General features: G+C 45.2%; 1 protein-coding gene across 1 annotated transcript in view; it reads right to left on the bottom strand.

Annotated features, from left to right (window-relative positions):
* Positions 1-4,406: 4,406 nt before the first annotated feature.
* The window catches only part of TADA1 (transcriptional adaptor 1), a 42,510-nt gene continuing 27,618 nt past the window's right edge, over positions 4,407-19,298 (bottom strand). The window contains exons 7-8 of the mRNA XM_044301307.1: positions 6,247-6,409; positions 4,407-4,723 (exon numbers count right to left, since the gene is read on the bottom strand). Of these exons, the coding sequence (XP_044157242.1) occupies positions 4,574-4,723; positions 6,247-6,409 (313 nt within the window). The 3' untranslated portion in view covers positions 4,407-4,573. The remainder of the gene's footprint in view (positions 4,724-6,246; positions 6,410-19,298) is intronic.

Genomic DNA, 19,298 nt, shown 5'->3' on the forward strand with positions numbered 1-19,298 from the left:
GTGACAAAAAAAATGGCATTTCAATTTTTTTTTCTGTTATGGCGTTTACAGGAATTTCAATATTTTAAGGCCTCGTGCACACGACCGTTGTGTGCATCTGTGTCCGTTGTTCCGTTTTCCGTGATTTTCTGCGAACCCATTGACTTTCAATGGGTCCGTTGAAAACTCGGAAAATGCACCGTTGTTCATCCGCGTCCGTGATCCGTGTTTCCAGTCCTTTAAAAAAATATGACCTGTCCTATTTTTTTGACGGACAACGGTTCATGTACCCATTCAAGTCAAGACAGCGCAGCAGGTAAGTATAATGCTTCTAATATTGCTAAGTAACCATGGCAACCAGGACTGCAGTAGCGTCCTGGTTGCCTTGTTACCGATCGGAGCCCCAGCGATTAAACTGGGACTCCGATCGGAACTCTCCGCTGCCACCAATGATGGGGGGTAGAGGCCGCACACTGGCCACCAATGAAATTAATACAATAGAGGGAGGGAGGAGGGCCGCACTGGCCACCAAAACTGGGGAGGGAGGGGGGGTCTGCCCCCTGGCAGCCCCTGATCTCTTACAGGGGGCTATGATACGCACAATTAACCCCTCAGGTGCGGCACCTGAGAGATTAATTGTGCTGATCACAGCCCCCTGTAAAAGATCGGGTACTGCCAGGCAGCAGTCATGTCCACAGTTCGTAGTACAGGTCCTTCTCAAAAAATTAGCATATTGTGATAAAGTTCATTATTTTCTGTAATGTACTGATAAACATTAGACTTTCATATATTTTAGATTCATTACACACCAACTGAAGTAGTTCAAGCCTTTTATTGTTTTAATATTGATGATTTTGGCATACAGCTCATGAAAACCCCAAATTCCTATCTCAAAAAATTAGCATATCATGCAAAGGTTCTCTAAACGAGCTATTAACCTAATCATCTGAATCAACTAATTAACTCTAAACACCTGCAAAAGATTCCTGAGGCTTTTAAAAACTCCCAGCCTGGTTAAAACCTACTCAAAACCGCAATCATGGGTAAGACTGCCGACCTGACTGCTGTCCAGAAGGCCATCATTGACACCCTCAAGCAGGAGGGTAAGACACAGAAAGAAATTTCTGAACGAATAGGCTGTTCCCAGAGTGCTGTATCAAGGCACCTCAGTGGGAAGTCTGTGGGAAGGAAAAAGTGTGGCAGAAAATGCTGCACAACGAGAAGAGGTGACCGGACCCTGAGGAAGATTGTGGAGAAGGACCGATTCCAGACCTTGGGGGACCTGCGGAAGCAGTGGACTGAGTCTGGAGTAGGAACATCCAGATCCACCGTGTACAGGCGTGTGCAGGCAATGGGCTACAGGTGCCGCATTCCCCAGGTCAAGCCACTTTTGAACCAGAAACAGCGGCAGAAGCGCCTGACCTGGGCTACAGAGAAGCAGCACTGGACTGTTGCATGTCATTCGGAAATCAAGGTGCCAGAGTCTGGAGGAAGACTGGGTAGAGGGAAATGCCAAAATGCCTGAAGTCCAGTGTCAAGTACCCACAGTCAGTGATGGTCTGGGGTGCCATGTCAGCTGCTGGTGTTGGTCCACTGTGTTTTATCAAGGGCAGGGTCAATGCAGCTAGCTATCAGGAGATTTTGGAGCACTTCATGCTTCCATCTGCTGAAAAGCTTTATGGAGATGAAGATTTCATTTTTCAGCACGACCTGGCACCTGCTCACAGTGCCAAAACCACTGGTAAATGGTTTACTGACCATGGTATTACTGTGCTCAATTGGCCTGCCAACTCTCCTGACCTGAACCCCATAGAGAATCTGTGGGATATTGGGAAGAGAAAGTTGAGAGACGCAAGACCCAACACTCTGGATGAGCTTAAGGCCACTATGGAAGCATCCTGGGCCTCCATAACACCTCAGCAGTGCCACAGGCTGATTGCCTCCATGCCACGCCGCATTGAAGCAGTCATTTCTGCAAAAGGATTCCCCACCAAGTATTGAGTGCATAACTGAACATAATTATTTGAAGGTTGACTTTTTTTGTATTAAAAACACTTTTCTTTTATTGGTCGGATGAAATATGCTAATTTTTTGAGATGGGAAATTGGGTTTTCATGAGCTGTATGCCAAAATCATCAATATTAAAACAATAAAAGGCTTGAACTACTTCAGTTGGCGTGTAATGAATCTAAAATATATGAAAGTCTAATGTTTATCAGTACATTACAGAAAATAATGAACTTTATCACAATATGCTAATTTTTTGAGAAGGACCTGTATATTCTAACTTGAAGCGTCCCCATCACTATGGGAACGCCTCTGTGTTAGAATATACTGTCGGATCTGAGTTTCCACGATCTAACTCAAATCCGATGATATATTCTAACATAGAGGCGTTCAACTTTTTCCTTCATGTCCGTGGATCCTCCAAAAATCAAGGAAGACCCACAGAAGAAAAAATGGACACGGATCACAGAACTGCTGTAGGCTGATAGCGGCATCTCCTCTTTAAAATTGTGAGTTTTTCTTGTATTATGTTATGCTTATGCTCTTGATAAAGGGGACCTAACTGTAATCCCCAAAACGCGTCGAGCTTTTAAGAAGAATAAAACAAGCATCCTTGGTTTGAAGTTCTCAAGTTTACTTCCATCGCGAGGACGGGGTGTGTATCCATCTTACAGGCGACCTCAGTAGGGGAGGCAAGGAGGACAGGTGTCTTAAGCTTATCCTGTTCATCCTCCTCCTCGGTGAAGTAAGTCCCTTGACTTAACTCAGTTTTTAATTGTGTTCACACTGTATGGCATGTTTTAATACAGCTTCCATACTTGATTACTGGTATATTTGCCATTTGAGCTGTTCTACCTCTTCTCTATATTTATACATCTACTTTCTCCATTATTAGTTACGTGCAATTGGCGCCTCACTATACCGTTAGTAGGCTGATAGCAGTAGGCTGTCCGGGCATACTGAGAGTTGTAGTTTTGCAACAGCTGGAGGGCTGCAGGTTGAGCATCTCTGTTTTAATAGATCAGACATTTTCGGACGTGTTTTTTTTTCCGATCTATTAGGGTGACTATGATTTCTAGTCTCTATTCTGAGCTATGCCTCGTGCATAGCTCAATATGGAGAATGCCATGGCAGGCCTGGAGCGCTTCAGCGGCATCCCGGTTGCCATGGGCAACCGATCGGAGCCCCGCGATTTCACTGCGGGGGCTCTGGTTGGAAGTCAGACGGAGCCGCACCCCTCTGCCTTCACTCACAGTTGCCGCGAACAGCGTTGATCGTGGTACCAGAGGGGTTAAATGATGGGGCAGCGCAATCACCACTCCCTGTCAGTGCAGGCGGGAGCCGGCTGCATGATACACAGCGGGTGCCTGCTGTATGGATCGGGCCCACTCCATACATCCCCTGCACCACAGTCGTGTACCGGTATGTCACGGTGGATTAAGGGGGTTAAGCTCAGGAGGAGCTTAAAGAAGAAGTGGAGGGGTAATTATCAGTAACTTTAATGGTCTAGAGTGCAGGAGATAAATCACAGTCACACAGAGGGATATGTATGTGGACAGCCTATGACACACCTTATATACCCACCGAGTGATATGTATGCAGACAGCCTATCACACCCCTTATATACCCAGAGGGATATGTATGCGGACAGCCTATCACACACCTTATATACTCACCGAGGGATATCTATGGAGACAGCCTATCACACAATTTATATGCCCACCGAGGGATCTGTATGCGGACAGCCTATCACACCCCTTATATACCCACCAAGGGACATGTATGTGCACAGCCTATCACACCCCTTATATACCCACCGAGAGATATGTATGCGGACAGCCTATCACACATTTTATATACCCACCAAGGGATATCTGTGCAGACAGCCTATCCCCACCCCTTTTATACCCAGAGGCATATGTATGCGGACAGCCTATCACACACCTTATATACCCACCGAGGGATATCTGTGCGGACAGCCCATCACACACCTTATACTGTATACCCACGAGCCAGCTCAGCACATATGACTTCCTCCATGACCTATGGGCTGCCGATGTCGAAAGTGGTCATAATAATGTGACTCAACTGTGTATTTCCCTACTGCCAGAGGACCTTCAGTATGGGGAGGGAGGCGTTTCTTGTAGTCCTCTCCATAAGCTGAATGATCTTTCAGCCTCCAATTCTGCCTGCACTGATTATTAAGAACGCAGGATTTTACCAGCTAAAAAAGTGAGTCCTATAGTGCAAAAAATAAATAAAAAAATACTGTTTCTAACTGCTCAGCTGCTTCTGCCCTACAACACGCTGCCGCAGGTTACACTGCATTTCGTGCTAACAGGTCCACTTTAAATAAACACAGTTCCAGTAATTTTCTGCTTAGAATGTAAACTACAATGTTCATCAAAATGTGTAAAACATGATTTTGTGTGTGTTTATTTAACAAAAAATGATGACGTTGTCATAAGTCCAAAAAAGTAGTAAATTGGTCTAACAAAAATGTTTTCAATCTGTTTGCTGCAGGACACAGCAGTTCAGAGCAAGTATGGGTATAAAGAGATTTTCCATAAAAAAAATGCTGCCATTTTCAACTCAATAGTCCTTCCTTGGCGGTTAGCCTCTGTCGGTGAATTTGGTCTTGCAGAAGTTCCTCTTGAGTAGGGTGCCAAAGTTTCATAATTATCCGTTCCATATTCAGTGCATAAACTGTGTGAGAAGGGATAACTTCTCTGTGAATCTGCAAAAAAAAATACATTAAAAAAGTTAAAAATCAGTGCATTCACATCCACATTAAAACCACAAAATGCATGGAAACGCCAGATATCCACACACAATAGGTATTGTAAATCCGGATGCATTTCTGTATATGGATTGTGTAACAATTTTGTGAGGGTGTTCCCTATGCAATTCAAAAGAGTGAAATCGGCAGCATATTAGAGGGATAGAGCAGGTCCTAAAATCTGCACAGATTCTGAAGGGTCTCAGTGAGCAGAAGGTATTTTTCGTGGACACTGAACACATCTGCCCATTTCACATCTTGTGAACCTAACATGAGAAGTAAGACATTCAAAATTGATAGCATTGATGGATGGATCATTGACAGACAAGCACAGCTGAGCATAATATGAATGCGGCCTGTCTGTCACACTCCAGAACTGGAGCTGCGTTCACAACATGGCAAGATCGTACCGGTGTTCTGCCAAACCTCTATACCTTGCCAAAAGTCTATACCGGAAGTGACAAGATCGCCAAGGAATCAGCTGGAGGAGGGTGTGCGCGGATCTCCCTACCCCTGAGTGCGCAGGCGCCCACAAATCATCAGTTTCAGTTCAGCTCTACTATGTGGTGAGCTCGGTATCCAGCACTCAGCTCTGCGGTAAAGATGAACTGCAACTGATTTGTGGGCGCCTGCGCACTCAAGGGTAGGGAGTTCTGATGAAACATTATGCGCTGCAAAATCTCTAAACCCCTAAGTTCGCACGCGCGGTGTACGAAATACTTCTATCGCGACGCTGCAATAATTCTTTGCCAAGCCGGTGGATGTGCGCTTGCGCAGCACCGCGCACACCCTCCTCCAGCTGATTCCTTGGCGATCTCGTCACTTCTGGTATAGACTTTTGGTATAGAGATTTGGCAGAATATCGGCATAATCCTGCCACCATGTTCTATTGCCTATGTGTCACAATTGATGGTGGTTCAACTGCTGGAAACCCCAACCAATCCGGAGAGAAAGGATGGTTTTAGTCTACTTTGTACCCACTGTGTCCTCCTACTGAAATGAATGGAGGCTTCCACAGCAGCACATGTGCTGCTTCTCTTACAAGCTTCGAGGGGTTCTCCTGAGTTTTAATATTGACGACCTATCAATTCATCAAAAGTCAGATAGGTGGGGGTCCGACACCCGGCCGATCAGTTGTATGAAGGGAAGGTGCGCGCAGTGTGCACGTGCTGCATCCCTTCCCTCTTCCTGCTGCTTTACTACAGATATAGCAGCAACGATGCCCTATACTCCCGCCAATCTCATATAGATCACCTATCCTGAGGATAGGTCATCAATATTAAACGCCCGGAGAACCCCTTTCATATAGAATGCACTGACAAGGGACTTTGTGAAATAGACAAACTTCCTTTTCAAAGCCCTGTACATGGGCTAGCATTACAATACCATCCATCGATCCATCCATCTGCATCTTACTTTCAGAAGTAATGTTTTCGCAAAGTAGTACTGACATTTTTAAGGCCACGGCACCATAACATTACCTTCAAAGTTTCTAAAAGATCATACATGTTGACGGGAGGCAAGCTAGATGGTAGGGTGTCCCCCGAACATGCTAGTAAGAGGGCAGCCTGCTGTTCTGCGTCATCTGGATGTATACTGGTTCCTGGATTCTGGTTTCCAGTAAGAGCAGGGATCATGGGTGGGCTGCAACATAAAAGAAATTGATATTAGTGAGAGCAAATTGAAAAATCCCAGCCAGTTATGCGCTACTATAAGGCTGGCATCATATGCTGTGGCCACATTGCTTATGGAAAACTGCCATGTGCCACAAATTGTGGAAGCTGGTCTCAAATTGATAAATGCAAATGGAAGTTCAAAAATATGGACCAATTACCAATTTAAGAGCATTTGCCCCAAAACTGCAAGTATACCCCCTACTATTCTGTAATTATGTACTTTTTGAAGGGGTTTTCTTAACTATATACCAATAGACTATGCACAGGATACATCATATGAGATCAGGGGGTGGTTCGTTTCAGTGATATAGTGGGCAGAGTCGGAAGCACATGGTTCTGTCCACCATTTAGTGGCCATGCCAGACCCAGTGGACGGAGGCTTCCATGCAATTAGGGGTGGACTGGGGACTAAAAGTGGCCCTGGAAAAAAGCGTAAAACTGGCCCTATGTTGCAGGCATGTCCAAACTGACAGAAGGCGGGGCAACATAATTAGGCAGGAACATAGGTAGGCAGGGCCAACAGTACCATAGTGCAGAGCAATATACCGCCCCAGCCGAACCAAATACCACAGTGTAGCACAAAATACTGCCACCCGTGCCACAGTTTGTATCGCTGTCCTGAGGACATTGATACAATTGAATTCAGGAGAACGGCTGCTGGTCGGGTGCATAGGAGGCAATCAAATCATTATGTGACCGGCTGGTGGCCATGAGGAGGGCTTGAGTGGCCCTCCTAGGCATCAGCCCACCGGAAATTTCCCTGTGGTTTACAGGTAGTCCGGCCCCTGCACGCACTTGCATAGTTTCTGGTGCCTGCATTAAACAGTGGTGCATCCCCCACTAATGTGATACTGGTGACCTACCCTGAAGATAGGTCCTCAATATCTAAGTACCGGAAAACCCCTTTATACTTAAAGTGGTTGTCTCACTGTAGCAAATAGCATGTATTATGTAGAGAAAGTTAATACAAGGCAATTACTAATGTATTGTGATTGTCCATATTGCCTCCTTTGCTGGCTGGATTCATTTTTCCATCACATTATACTTTGCTTGTTTCCATGGTTACGATCACTCTACAATCCAGCAGCGGTGGCCATGCTTGTACACTATAGAAAAAAGTGCTGGCCTCTGTTGGCCGAGGCCGTGCAAGGCGCATAGGTACTTTCCCCTATAGTGTGCAAGCATGGCCGCCGATGCTGGATTGCAGGGTGGTCATAACCATGGAAGTGAGCCGTGTATAATGTGATGGCAAAATTAATCCAGCCAGCAAGAGGAAACAATATGGACAATCACAATACATTAGTAAGTGGCTTGTACTTTCTATACATGATACATGCCATTTGCTCAAGTGAGGCTACCACTTTAACCACTTTCCTATGACCGCATGACTTTCTACAGTCGCGGCGGTAGGCTCTTATCAGTTACCCGACGTATAAAAGTCGGGTTACATAGCGATCTGCCGGCGGCCTGTGACGCCGCAGATCACTGTGACTGCTCTGTCATTAGACAGTTGCAGTCCTGAGGGAGGTGGGCCAGCGGGAGCGGTCAGGCAGTAATAGACGCTTGTAGCATCCAGCTACGAGTGTCTATTACATTGTAAAATCTAAAAGTGGGCAGGGAGCGCTTTTTATTAGGTAAGAACGCCACCTACAAGTCACTTTGAAGGGGCTTGTAGCATTTTGGCGTCGTACAAGATTTCTCTGGCAGTACAGTGCTATAGCACCAGCAACAGAAAAATAGGCCGCCAAAATCCAAAATACACTCCATTCTTTTGAACTCTTGCGGCGGGCCCAGCCAGTAGATAAATTACATAAATAGAGTCCATTCTTAGGGTACAAGAGAATGGTTTTAGAAAGGTTTCGTCTTGAAACCTTTTGTAATCGTGATGCTTCTTTTCCGGGTGTAGGCTGACGTCATCGGCGCAGGCGCACTGAGGAAGGAGCGGGCAACGAGCGTCCTTCTCTCAAAGCGCCTGCGCCGAATGAGGACCGGTACGGCGCAGGATTTTAGCTGCAGACAGGGCCAGCGGGAGGAGGACGAGAGCGTCTGCTGGCCCTGTCAATCAAGTGGAGGAGGGGGCGTTATTTTAGACCGAGGATGCGGCGGCGGCGGCTACCAGCAAGTAACAGCCCAACTTGCTGGTAGTGAAGAAATTTGCATATCACAAAAGTACTATTTTTAAAGAATTTAAAGCACAGCCAGAGGTAAGAGTGGTATATATGGACTCTGCGTACATTAGCAATTATATTAAGTCCAATACTGAAAATCGCTGTTTGGAGGGGTGACAGAAGCCCTTTAAATATATTTTTATAAATATTATATCCATCATCTAATGGCACAAAAGAAAGGTGTAAGGTGTCCTGTGAAAAATAATATCAAATATATGTAGGCTGGCCTAGAAATTAATCAGTTATTTGCAGTTACCGTAGATAGACGCATTGCTACAACTGAAAAATTGGCCTGGTAAGGAAGGGGGATAAACACTCCGGTAATGAAGTGGTTAAGTTTTCAGCAGGGGAATAACAACGTTATGGCCACTTTTAAAGCTAAGTGTTCGCTGGCTCATGAACGGCATAACCCAACCCGATCACAGACTCAGAATCCAGATGAACGCAGTGATAAATCTTCACTTTCTCTGATCTATGTAATGTTTGCTGGTTAATCGAAAGCTCCTGGAAAACACGTCAGCAGAAAAAAAAAAAAAAAAAAAAAAAAAAAGGTGTCTAGGTAAAAAACCTGATAAAATAAATGATTTACAGATTAGTATGAGTAGGACTTCCTCTTCTTAAGTGAACGGAGCTTTCATTACCACAGTACGATAACATCTCTCAGTGCGACAGCTAAATCATTAAACCTTTTGAGTAATCCTCTCCCCACAAAGAAACATTATGTAGCTCGTAAGGTCAAGGGGACAGTCCCTGCTCTATAACCACGATCAGAGAGGGGATCGCCAAGCCTGGACTTGGCCGAAAGCAACAAATGACTGCGAGACCGCACCAGAAGGCAGGTAAAAGGCTGTGGAAAAGTCTGCTTGGTCACTTCTTACTGGAAATGTCCACTGCAGGAAAATTTGATGAGAACGTGCGCACAGAGCCATGTATTACATACACACCCACACAATTAACGTATGGTTACACGGTACATTTTATGGTGTGCACACAAGAGTTTGTAAGTAATATTACCTTTAGGGCTTCTCTAAAACACGGATCTGCGAAACACAGATCCCAGACAAGTGCATGCTGCCTTTTTATTATTATTATTTTTTACTCCTGCAGAAATTCAAAACGGACAAAAATAGGACATGTTCTATTTTTGTGCATGGCCACGGGACAGACATTAAGATGAATGCAGATTGGATGCGTACCCAAAAAACGCAGACTGGAGGCGGACCAAAACTACAGCCGTGTGCATGAGCCCTTAACCTGCCTTCATGTGGTAGCCCAGCATTTGGATCTTCTCGTGCCATACTTTCTTTAATACGCATGAGATGTAATAGCATTTTAGGTACCATGTATTTGGTGCTTTGCTTGGCATTAACAAGAAGTCCACAGACTTATTAACCCATCAGTGACCAGCCTGTTTTGGGCCGCAGTGACTAAGTATTTTATTTTTTTCCGTCCCATTCCAAGAGCTATAACTTTTTTATTTTTCCACCGGTACAGCAGTATGTGGGCTTGCTTCTTTGTAGTTTTTAATGGCACCATTTTGGGGTACACAACTTACAGATTAACCTATTAACTCTTTTTGGGAGAGATCAGATAAAGCAGCAATACTGCCATTGTTTTTTTTTTTTTGGGGGGGGGGGGGGGGGTTAGGCACTCACTTTTCAGCGTAAATAAGGGCTTTTTCACACTTGCGTTGTCCGGATCCGGCGTGTACTCCACTTGCCGGAATTACACGCCGAATCCGGAAAAACGCAAGTGTACTGAAAGCATTTGAAGACGGATCCGTCTTTAATAGCGTCCTGGGTGCCATAGTAACACTGAAAGCATTTTGAAGTCCTGGTTGCCATAGTAGTAGTGGGGAGCGGTGGAGCGGTATACTTACAGTCCGCACGGCTCCCGGGGCGCTCCAGAATGACGTCAGAGCGCCCCATGCGCATGGATCATGTGATCCATGCGATCACGTCATCCATGCGCTTGGGGCGCCCTGACGTCACTCTGGAGCGCCCCGGGAGCCGCATGGACGGTAAGTATGCTGCTCCCCCGCTCCCCACTACACTTTACCATGGCTGCCAGGACTTTAGCGTCCCGGCAGCCATGGTAACCATTGAGAAAAAGCTAAACGTCGCATCCGGCAATGCGCCGAAACGACGTTTAGCTTAAGGCCGGATCCGGATCAATGCCTTTCAATGGGCATTCATTCCGGATCCGGCCTTGCGGCAAGTGTTCCGGGTTTTTGGCCAGAGCAAAAAGCGCAGCATGCTGCGCTATTTGCTGCGGCCAAAAAACGTTCCGTTCCGGAACGGAAGACATCCTGATGCATCCTGAAGGACGGACTGTCCATTCATAATGCATTAGGATAATCCTGATCAGTATTCTTCCGGCATAGAGCCCCGACGACGGAACTCTATGCCGGAAGACAATAACGCAGATGTGAAAGAGCCCTAACATGACAACTTTACTTTCTGGGTCAGTACAATTACAGTGATAACAAATACATATACTTTTCTTTAGGGGTTACTACTTTTGCACATAAACTCTTTGTTAAAATAAATACATAAATGTTTTCACATCGCCGCATCCCAAGACCCAGAAAGTTTTTTTCATTTTGAGGTACATGACAATTTTTGATCTGGCAAATAAAAAAAAAAGTCTTACATTATTTTTCCCATATCATCACCATGACGGCCACAAGGAGATTGACCCATGACCTCTGTGGGGGCAGGAACAGAGAAGAGGTTAAATTGCCCCCTCCCACCACCACACCTCAGTGTTCCTGTCCCCACTGTGGCCAGGGTCAGAGAAGAGTCTCCCTGCGGTCGGCAGGGAGATGAAGATGGGAAATAGTCTTCTTTTTTATTTTCTCCTTCTCCAGGTGGGTCCGAGGACGGTCTCCTGGTTACCTGAAGCTCATCGGAGCTCCCCCAGTCCGCCGGCGGCCGCTGGGGGGTATCGGGAGGACTCGCTCCGGCTGGTCTGGAGCCTGCTCCCGGGCCGCACTCTTCTTCCTCCTCCTCCTCCCCTGTGGGTCGGGCTGATAGCGGCCGGAGTGTGCGCACGCCGACGTCGGTGACGTCACTTCCGGGTTCGGTCATGTGACGCAACCCGGAAGTAAAGCGCAGGAGGACAGAGCAGTTTGAATAAAAGGCGGGACGGATCTGAGGTCTGTGAGTACTGTGATTTCACTTCTACTTCAGAATAGGTCAGGTCCTGAATTACAAACTGTTATGGAGCCTGATGCGCCTTCTCTGCCTCCTGTAAGTATCCCTCTGGGGGTCCGCTTTTTTTTATGGCACTGTATTTCTACTAGGCCTATTTCTGATGCCTCTATTCCATATTTTTTCAGGCTAAAGAGGCTCAAAAAAAGGTTAAAAAACCTCCTCGCTGCATCGCTTGTGCTAAAAGACTGCCTGACGAGTATGGAAAGAAGCTTTGTAAGGAGTGTATTTCTGATGTGATCCAGCAGGAACAATCGTCCCTTATGGAGAATATCAGATCTGTGGTTCAGGAAGAAATTAGGGCCGCTAGAGTTGCTCCGTCTGATCCCCAGGGCGAGCCCTCTCGCAAGCGTCCGCGTTCTAGGATCATTACCTCTGGATCCGAGGATGCTGACGATAAAGCTTCTACTTCCGTGCAGTGGGAGGATGATCTCTCTCTCTGAAGGAGAAATCTACGAGAGTAATAGAAAATTTTATTTTTCCCTCAGAAGAGATGGGTGGCTTACTAAAGGCAGTCAGAGCGACAATGGGGATTGAAGAAACCCCTAGGTCCTTATCCATTCAGGATGAAATGTTCGGGGGACTCAGGGTGAAAAAAATCCAAGGTCTTCCCCATAAACAAACATATTAGGGTACTTTCACACTTGCGGCAGGACGGATCCGACATGCTGTTCACCATGTCGGATCCGTCCTGCGGCTATTTCGCCGTGCCCGCGGACCGCCGCTCCGTCCCCATTGACTATAATGGGGACGGGGGCGGAGCTCCGGCGCAGCACGGCGGTGCACGGAGAAAGGCCGCCGGACTAAAATTACTGCATGTCAGGCTTTTTAGTCCGGCGGCTTTCTCCGTGCACCGCCGTGCTGCGCCGGAGCTCCGCCCCCGTTCCCATTATAGTCAATGGGGACGGAGCGGCGTTCCGCGGGCACGGCGAAATAGCCGCAGGACGGATCCGACATGGTGAACAGCATGTCGGATCCGTCCTGCCGCAAGTGTGAAACTAGCCTTAGGGTACTTTCACACTAGCGTTTTTCTTTTCCAGGGCTGAGTTCCGTCCTAGGGGCTCAAATCCGGAAAAGAACTGATCAGTTTTATCCTAATGCATTCTGAATGGAGAGTAATCCGTTCAGGATGCATCAGGATGTCTTCAGTTCAGTCTTTTTGACTGATCAGGCTTTTCAGAAAACCGTAGCATGCTGTATTTTTACCTCCAGCCAAAAAACCTGAACACTTTGACTGAACGCCTGATCAGGTCTTTTTCCCATTGACTTGCATAAACGCCGGATCCAGCGCAGTGTGTTCAGTCAAACCGGATCCGGTTTTTGCATGTTAAACCTGAAAAATTTGAAAAAGTCCATAAATGGCGGATCCGTTTTTTCCAATGCATTTTTTCATTGTGATCAAAATCCTGATCAGGCTTCAAATGTAATCCGTTTTCACACGTTTTTCCGGATCCGGCGGGCAGTTCCAGTGTCGGAATTGAATGCCGGATTTAAACAACGCTAATGTGAAAGTAGCCTTAGAGAAATGATTTTGGAGGAATGGTCGGAACCAGAAAAACGACTTGGGATTTCCAAAGAATTTAAAAATCGACTATTGTTCGACGAGACCCCTAAAATAGACAAACAAGTGGCGAAAGTTAAAAAAACTGCCCTGCCGTTTGAGGATGCCGCTCAATTGAAAGATGCTATGGAGCGGAAGGCAGACGCCCTTTTGAGAAAATCCTGGGAGGCCTCCATGTTTAACATTAAGACCAACATCGCAGCAACGTCTGTTGCTAGGTCTATGTATTTATGGTTAGGAGAGCTTGAGAACCACCTAAGCAGTAAGACCTCCAGGGAAGAAATCCTGCAGTCCATCCCGCTACTTAAATCAGCTACGGGATTCCTGGCAGATGCATCGGCTGAATCTATTAGATTCTGTGCTAAGGAGGCGGGGCTTTCCAATGCGGCTCGTCAGGCTTTGTGGATGAAGTCTTGGTCGGGCGATAGAATTTCTAAACAAAAGTTAGTATCTATCCCCTTTTCAGGAGAGTACGTATTCGGGCCGGTCCTAGACAAGATTCTTAAGAAAGCGGCCGACAAGAAAAAGGGATTCCCTGAGGAAAAGTCCTTTAGAAAGAACCAGTCCTTTCGGTCTTACGGTGGACAAAACAAGGCTGTTAGGGGGGAAAGGCAAGTCAGGCCGCTGGTCTTATCCCAAAGGGGGTAAAGGAAGAGGCTTCCTTCTTAAGCCCCAATCTAAATTCGAAGACAAACAGTGACGCCATTGTAGGGGGGAGACTGAAGGATTTCCTAGGTCCATGGGCACTAACATCAAAAAATCCTTGGGCCTTGGATATCACTCGGCAGGGTTACAGGATCGAGTTCACCTCTCTCCCCCCTCCAAGATTCATCGTCACAAAGATGCCTACCAGATCCTCCAACCTAAATATTTTCCAAGGAGTCCAGGACTTGGTGAAGAAGGGTGCAGTAATCCCAGTTCCCGCGTCTCAAAGAGGTCGAGGGTACTATTCAACCCTATTTTTAGTAAGGAAGAAGGAAGGAAACTTCCGGACCATTATAAACTTGAAACAACTGAACAAGTTTATTCTTTACAGGAAGTTCAAGATGGAGTCTCTCAGATCCATAGTACCTTTGATAAAGCTAGGAGCATTTATGTGCTCAGTCGACCTGAAAGACGGTTATCTGCATGTCCCCATTCACCCAGATCACCAGAGGTTTCTAAGATTTGCGATCCTAGACCCTTCCAATCGGCTTCTTCATTTCCAATTCATAGAGCTACCCTTCGGGATTTCAGCCGCTCCAAGGCTTTTCACCAAATTGGTGATAGAAATGATAGCCCCACTCAGACAGGAAGGGTTAAATATAGTGCCGTATCTGGACGACTTTCTAATTATAGCAGACTCAAAAGAACTCCTGCTGTCGGACTTGGAAATATTTCTGTCCCGTCTGTCTCAGCTGGGATGGATAGTGAACGAACCCAAGTCAATGTTAGTTCCATCCACGAAGGTGAGGTTCCTGGGAGTTACACTAGACTCCGTAACTCAGTCAACCTTCCTACCACAGAGCAAGATCCAGTCCCTGGTAAACAAGGTGAGGCACTTCCAACGCCGGAAGAGATGCTCAGTGAGGGAAGCAATGAGCCTACTCTGCCTTCTAACCTCCTGTATACCTTCTGTCGAGTGGGCGCAGGCTCACTGTCGAGTAATACAGAACTGGCTATTGTCCCACTGGAACAAGAAGAAGGGCTCTCTGGACTGCAAGCTTCTAATCCCAGGATCAGTAAAGAGATCTCTCTCATGGTGGATGAAGGAGAAGAATCTTTCCCAGGGAGTTCCATGGATCAAACCGCCTTCAATTACGATCTTCATGGATGCCAGCCAATCTGGTTGGGGAGCGAAAATCGACAGAGCTTATTTCCAGGGAACGTGGAAACATATGATATCTGGCCAATCTTCAAATTTCAGGGAGCTGTATGTGGTAAGAGAAGCTCTACTTTCCGCCAGACAGCTGATAAGAGATCAGCACGTGAAAGTCCTATCGGACAACATGACCGTGGTCTCCTACTTGAAACATCAGGGAGGTACTCGATCAAGGAGACTCCAGAGTATTTCAGAGGAAATTTTCTCCTTTGCAGAGAAAGAACTAAAATCCATCTCGGCAATGCACCTGAAGGGATCCCAGAATCTAGAAGCTGACTTTTTGAGCAGACAAGTGGTAGATCATACAGAGTGGGCACTGAATCCAGAGGTCTTCAATATGCTAACCCAGAGATGGGGGCTTCCTACAATAGACCTGTTCGCATCAAGGAAAAATACGAAAGTACAAACATTCTGCTCCCTAAATGCCGGAGATCCCTGGAGAATAGATGCCTTCTCCCTAAAATGGTGCTGGGATCTAGGGTACGCATTCCCTCCATTGCCTCTCATCCCGAGGGTCATTCAGAAGATTCAGGGGGGAAGAACCACAGTAATATTGATTGCTCCGTTCTGGCCAAAGAGAAGTTGGTTCGCTCCTCTCTTGAAACTAGCAATAGACGAACCAGTGAGACTCCCACTCAGAGGGGACATCCTATACCAAGGTCCTTTGCTACCTCCTCATCCGGAGTTCCTGAAGCTCACGGCTTGGATCCTGAGGTCTCCCTCTTAAAGTCTCAGGGCCTGTCAGACAAGGTTATAGCCACCTTGAGATGTTCTAGGAAAAAAGTAACGTCTGCGATATACCTGAAGATCTGGAAAAGGTTCTGTTCGTGGTCAGGTGAAGATAATCAAATTCTGGAATTTCTACAAAAAAGGTCTGGACATGGGCCTCTCTCCATCCACCTTAAAGGTTCAAATTTCGGCATTAAGCGCCTTCTTCGATACCGACCTGGCAGACCATAGATGGGTCAAACGATTCATAAGAGCTGCCCGAAGACTTAGACCCACGCTAAGATCCCGCACCCCAACCTGGGACTTAAATTTAGTACTCAACAACCTTATGTGTTCCCCATTTGAGCCATTGGAGAGCTGCTCAATTAAATTGCTTTCATTCAAAAATGCTTTTCTTATAGCAATCACCTCTGCCAAGAGGCTAGGAAAGATTCAAGCCCTCTCTATTAGGGAACCATACCTTACCATCACTGACGATAAGATTGTGCTTAAATTAGACCCAGGTTTCCTGCCAAAGGTAGCCTCAGACCGCAACAGAGGCCAGGAAATCCTCCTTCCATCCTTTTTCAACAATCCCAAGGATCAGGAGGAAGAGAAATTTCATTACCTTGATGTTAGGCGTACAGTCCTTAGAAGCCACTAGGGACTTCAGGAAGTCTGACAGCCTGCTTGTCCAATTTGCTGGAAAAAATAAGGGATCCAAGGTCTCAAAATCCTCCATTGCAAGATGGATTAAATACACCATTACCCTATGCTATAAGAATCAAAATCTGGATCCTCCTACCAATATTAGAGCACACTCTACTAGAGCTGTCTCCACTACTTTTGCTGAAAGAGCAGGGGCCTCCCTGGAGGATATATGCAGGGCCGCCTCCTGGTCTAATATTCACACGTTTGTGAAACACTACCGCTTAGATTTGTCTGGAACCTCTGGCCTCTCCTTTGGTCGGAAGGTTCTTCAGGCGGTTGCCCCCACCCATAAAAAATAATTTTATAACTCTCCTTGTGGCCGTCATGGTGATGATATGGGAAAACCGGAATTAGACTTACCGGTAATTCAGTTTCCATGAAATCGCCATGACGGCCCATATATTCCCTCCCCTTCTTTTGTTGAAATTTTTTTTCACCGGTATTTTCTGGTATGATGTTAATACTGGGAAATACTAATACACTTCTGGCACTTTATGTCTTTGGAACACTGAGGTGTGGTGGTGGGAGGGGGCAATTTAACCTCTTCTCTGTTCCTGCCCCCACAGAGGTCATGGGTCAATCTCCTTGTGGCCGTCATGGTGATTTCATGGAAACTGAATTACCGGTAAGTCGAATTCCGGTTTTTAGTATTTTTTATTTTACAGCGTTTACTATATGAGATAAAATACATGATAATTGGGTAGTGCAGTTCTTTATGCACACGGCGATACCAATTTTTTCCTTTGAAAACCTTTTTTTGAAATGGGAAAAAAAGTGTATTTTTTAACTTGGAATTTTTTTTCTTTACTAAAACTAACTTTTTTTTTAAAGCCATTTACTAGTCCCACAAGGGGACTTTAAATAAGTGATCTTTAGGTTGCCTCTATAATGCATTGCTTATGCAATGTGTTATGTTGACGGCGCTATACTGACATCCACCAGGCTTATGGGTGGTCACTAAGGGGTTAAAGGCTAAGAACACCTTTAACCCCTTAAGGACTCGGCCCTATTTCACCTTAAGGACTTGGCCATTTTTTGCAAATCTGACCAGTGTCCCTTTAAGTGCTCATAACTTTAAAACACTTTGACTTATCCAGGCCATTCCGAGATTGTTTTTTCGTCACATATTGTACTTCATGACACTGGTAAAATGAAGTCAAAAATGTTATTTTTTTTTGCATAAAAAAATACCTAATTTACAAAAAAATTGGAAAAATTAGCAAATTTCAAAGTTTCAGTTTCTCTACTTCTGTAATACATAGTAATACCCCCAAAAATTGTGATGACTTTACATTCCCCATATGTCTACTTCAGGTTGGAATTATTTTGGGAATGATATTTTATTTTTTGGGGATGTTACAAGGTTTAGAACTTTAGAAGCAAATATTGAAATTTTTCAGAAATTTACAAAAACCCAATTTTTAGGGACCACTACAGCTCCGAAGTCACTTTGCGAGGCTTACATAATAGAAACCACCTAAAAATGACCCCATTCTATAAACTACACCCCTCAAGGTATTCAAAACTGATTTTACAAACTTTGTTAACCCTTTAGGTGTTGCACAAGAGTTATTGGCAAATGGGGATGAAATTTGAGAATTTCATTTTTTTGCCTAATTTTCCATTTTAACCCATTTTTCCACTAACAAAGCAAGGGTTAACAGCCAAACAAGACTGTATCTTTATTGCCCTGACTCTGCCGTTTACAGAAACACCCCGTATGTGGCCGTAAACTACTGTACGGCCACACAGCGGGGCGTAGAGTGAAAGGTACGCCGTATGGTTTTTGGAAGCCAGATTTTGCTGGACTGGTTTTTTGACACCATGTCCCATTTGAAGCCCCCTGATGCACCCCTAGAGTGGAAACTCCCTAAAAGTGACCCCATCTAAAAAACTACACCCCTCAAGGTATTCAAAACTGATTTTAAAAACTTTGTTAACCCTTTAGGTGTTGCACAAGATATAATGGAAAATAGAGATACAATTTCAAAATTTAACTTTTTTGGCAGATTTTCCATTTTAATATCTTTTTTCAAGTAACAAAGCAAGGGTTAACAGCCAAACAAAACTCATTATTTATGGCCCTAATTCTGTAGTTTACAGAAACACCCCATATGTGGTCGTAAACTGCTGTACGGGCACACGGCAGGGCGCAGAAGGAAAGGAATGCCATACGGTTTTTGGAAGGCAGATTTTGCTGGACAGTTTTTTTTTTTACACCATCTCCCATTTGAAGCCCCCCTGATGCACCCCTAGAGTAGAAACTCCAAAAAAAAGTGACCCCATTTTAGAAACTACGGGATAAGGTGGCAGTTTTCTTGGTACTAGTTTAGGGTACATATGATTTTTGGTTGCTCTATATTACACTTTTTGTGCGGCAAGGTAACAAGAAATAGCTTTTTTGGCCCGTTTTTTTTTTTTGTTATTTACAACATTCATCTGAAAGGTTAGATCATGTGGTAATTTTATAGAGCAGGTTGTCACGGACGCGGCGATACCTAATATGTATACTTTTATTTTTATTTATGTAAGTTTTACACAATGATTTCATTGTTAAAACAAAAAAAGTTTTAGTGTCTCCATAGTCTAAGAGCCATAGTTTTTTCAGTTTTTGGGCGATTATCTTGGGTAGGGTC

This window comes from Bufo gargarizans, chromosome 7 (assembly GCF_014858855.1).
Source record: "Bufo gargarizans isolate SCDJY-AF-19 chromosome 7, ASM1485885v1, whole genome shotgun sequence".
Taxonomy (NCBI): Eukaryota; Metazoa; Chordata; class Amphibia; order Anura; family Bufonidae; genus Bufo; species Bufo gargarizans.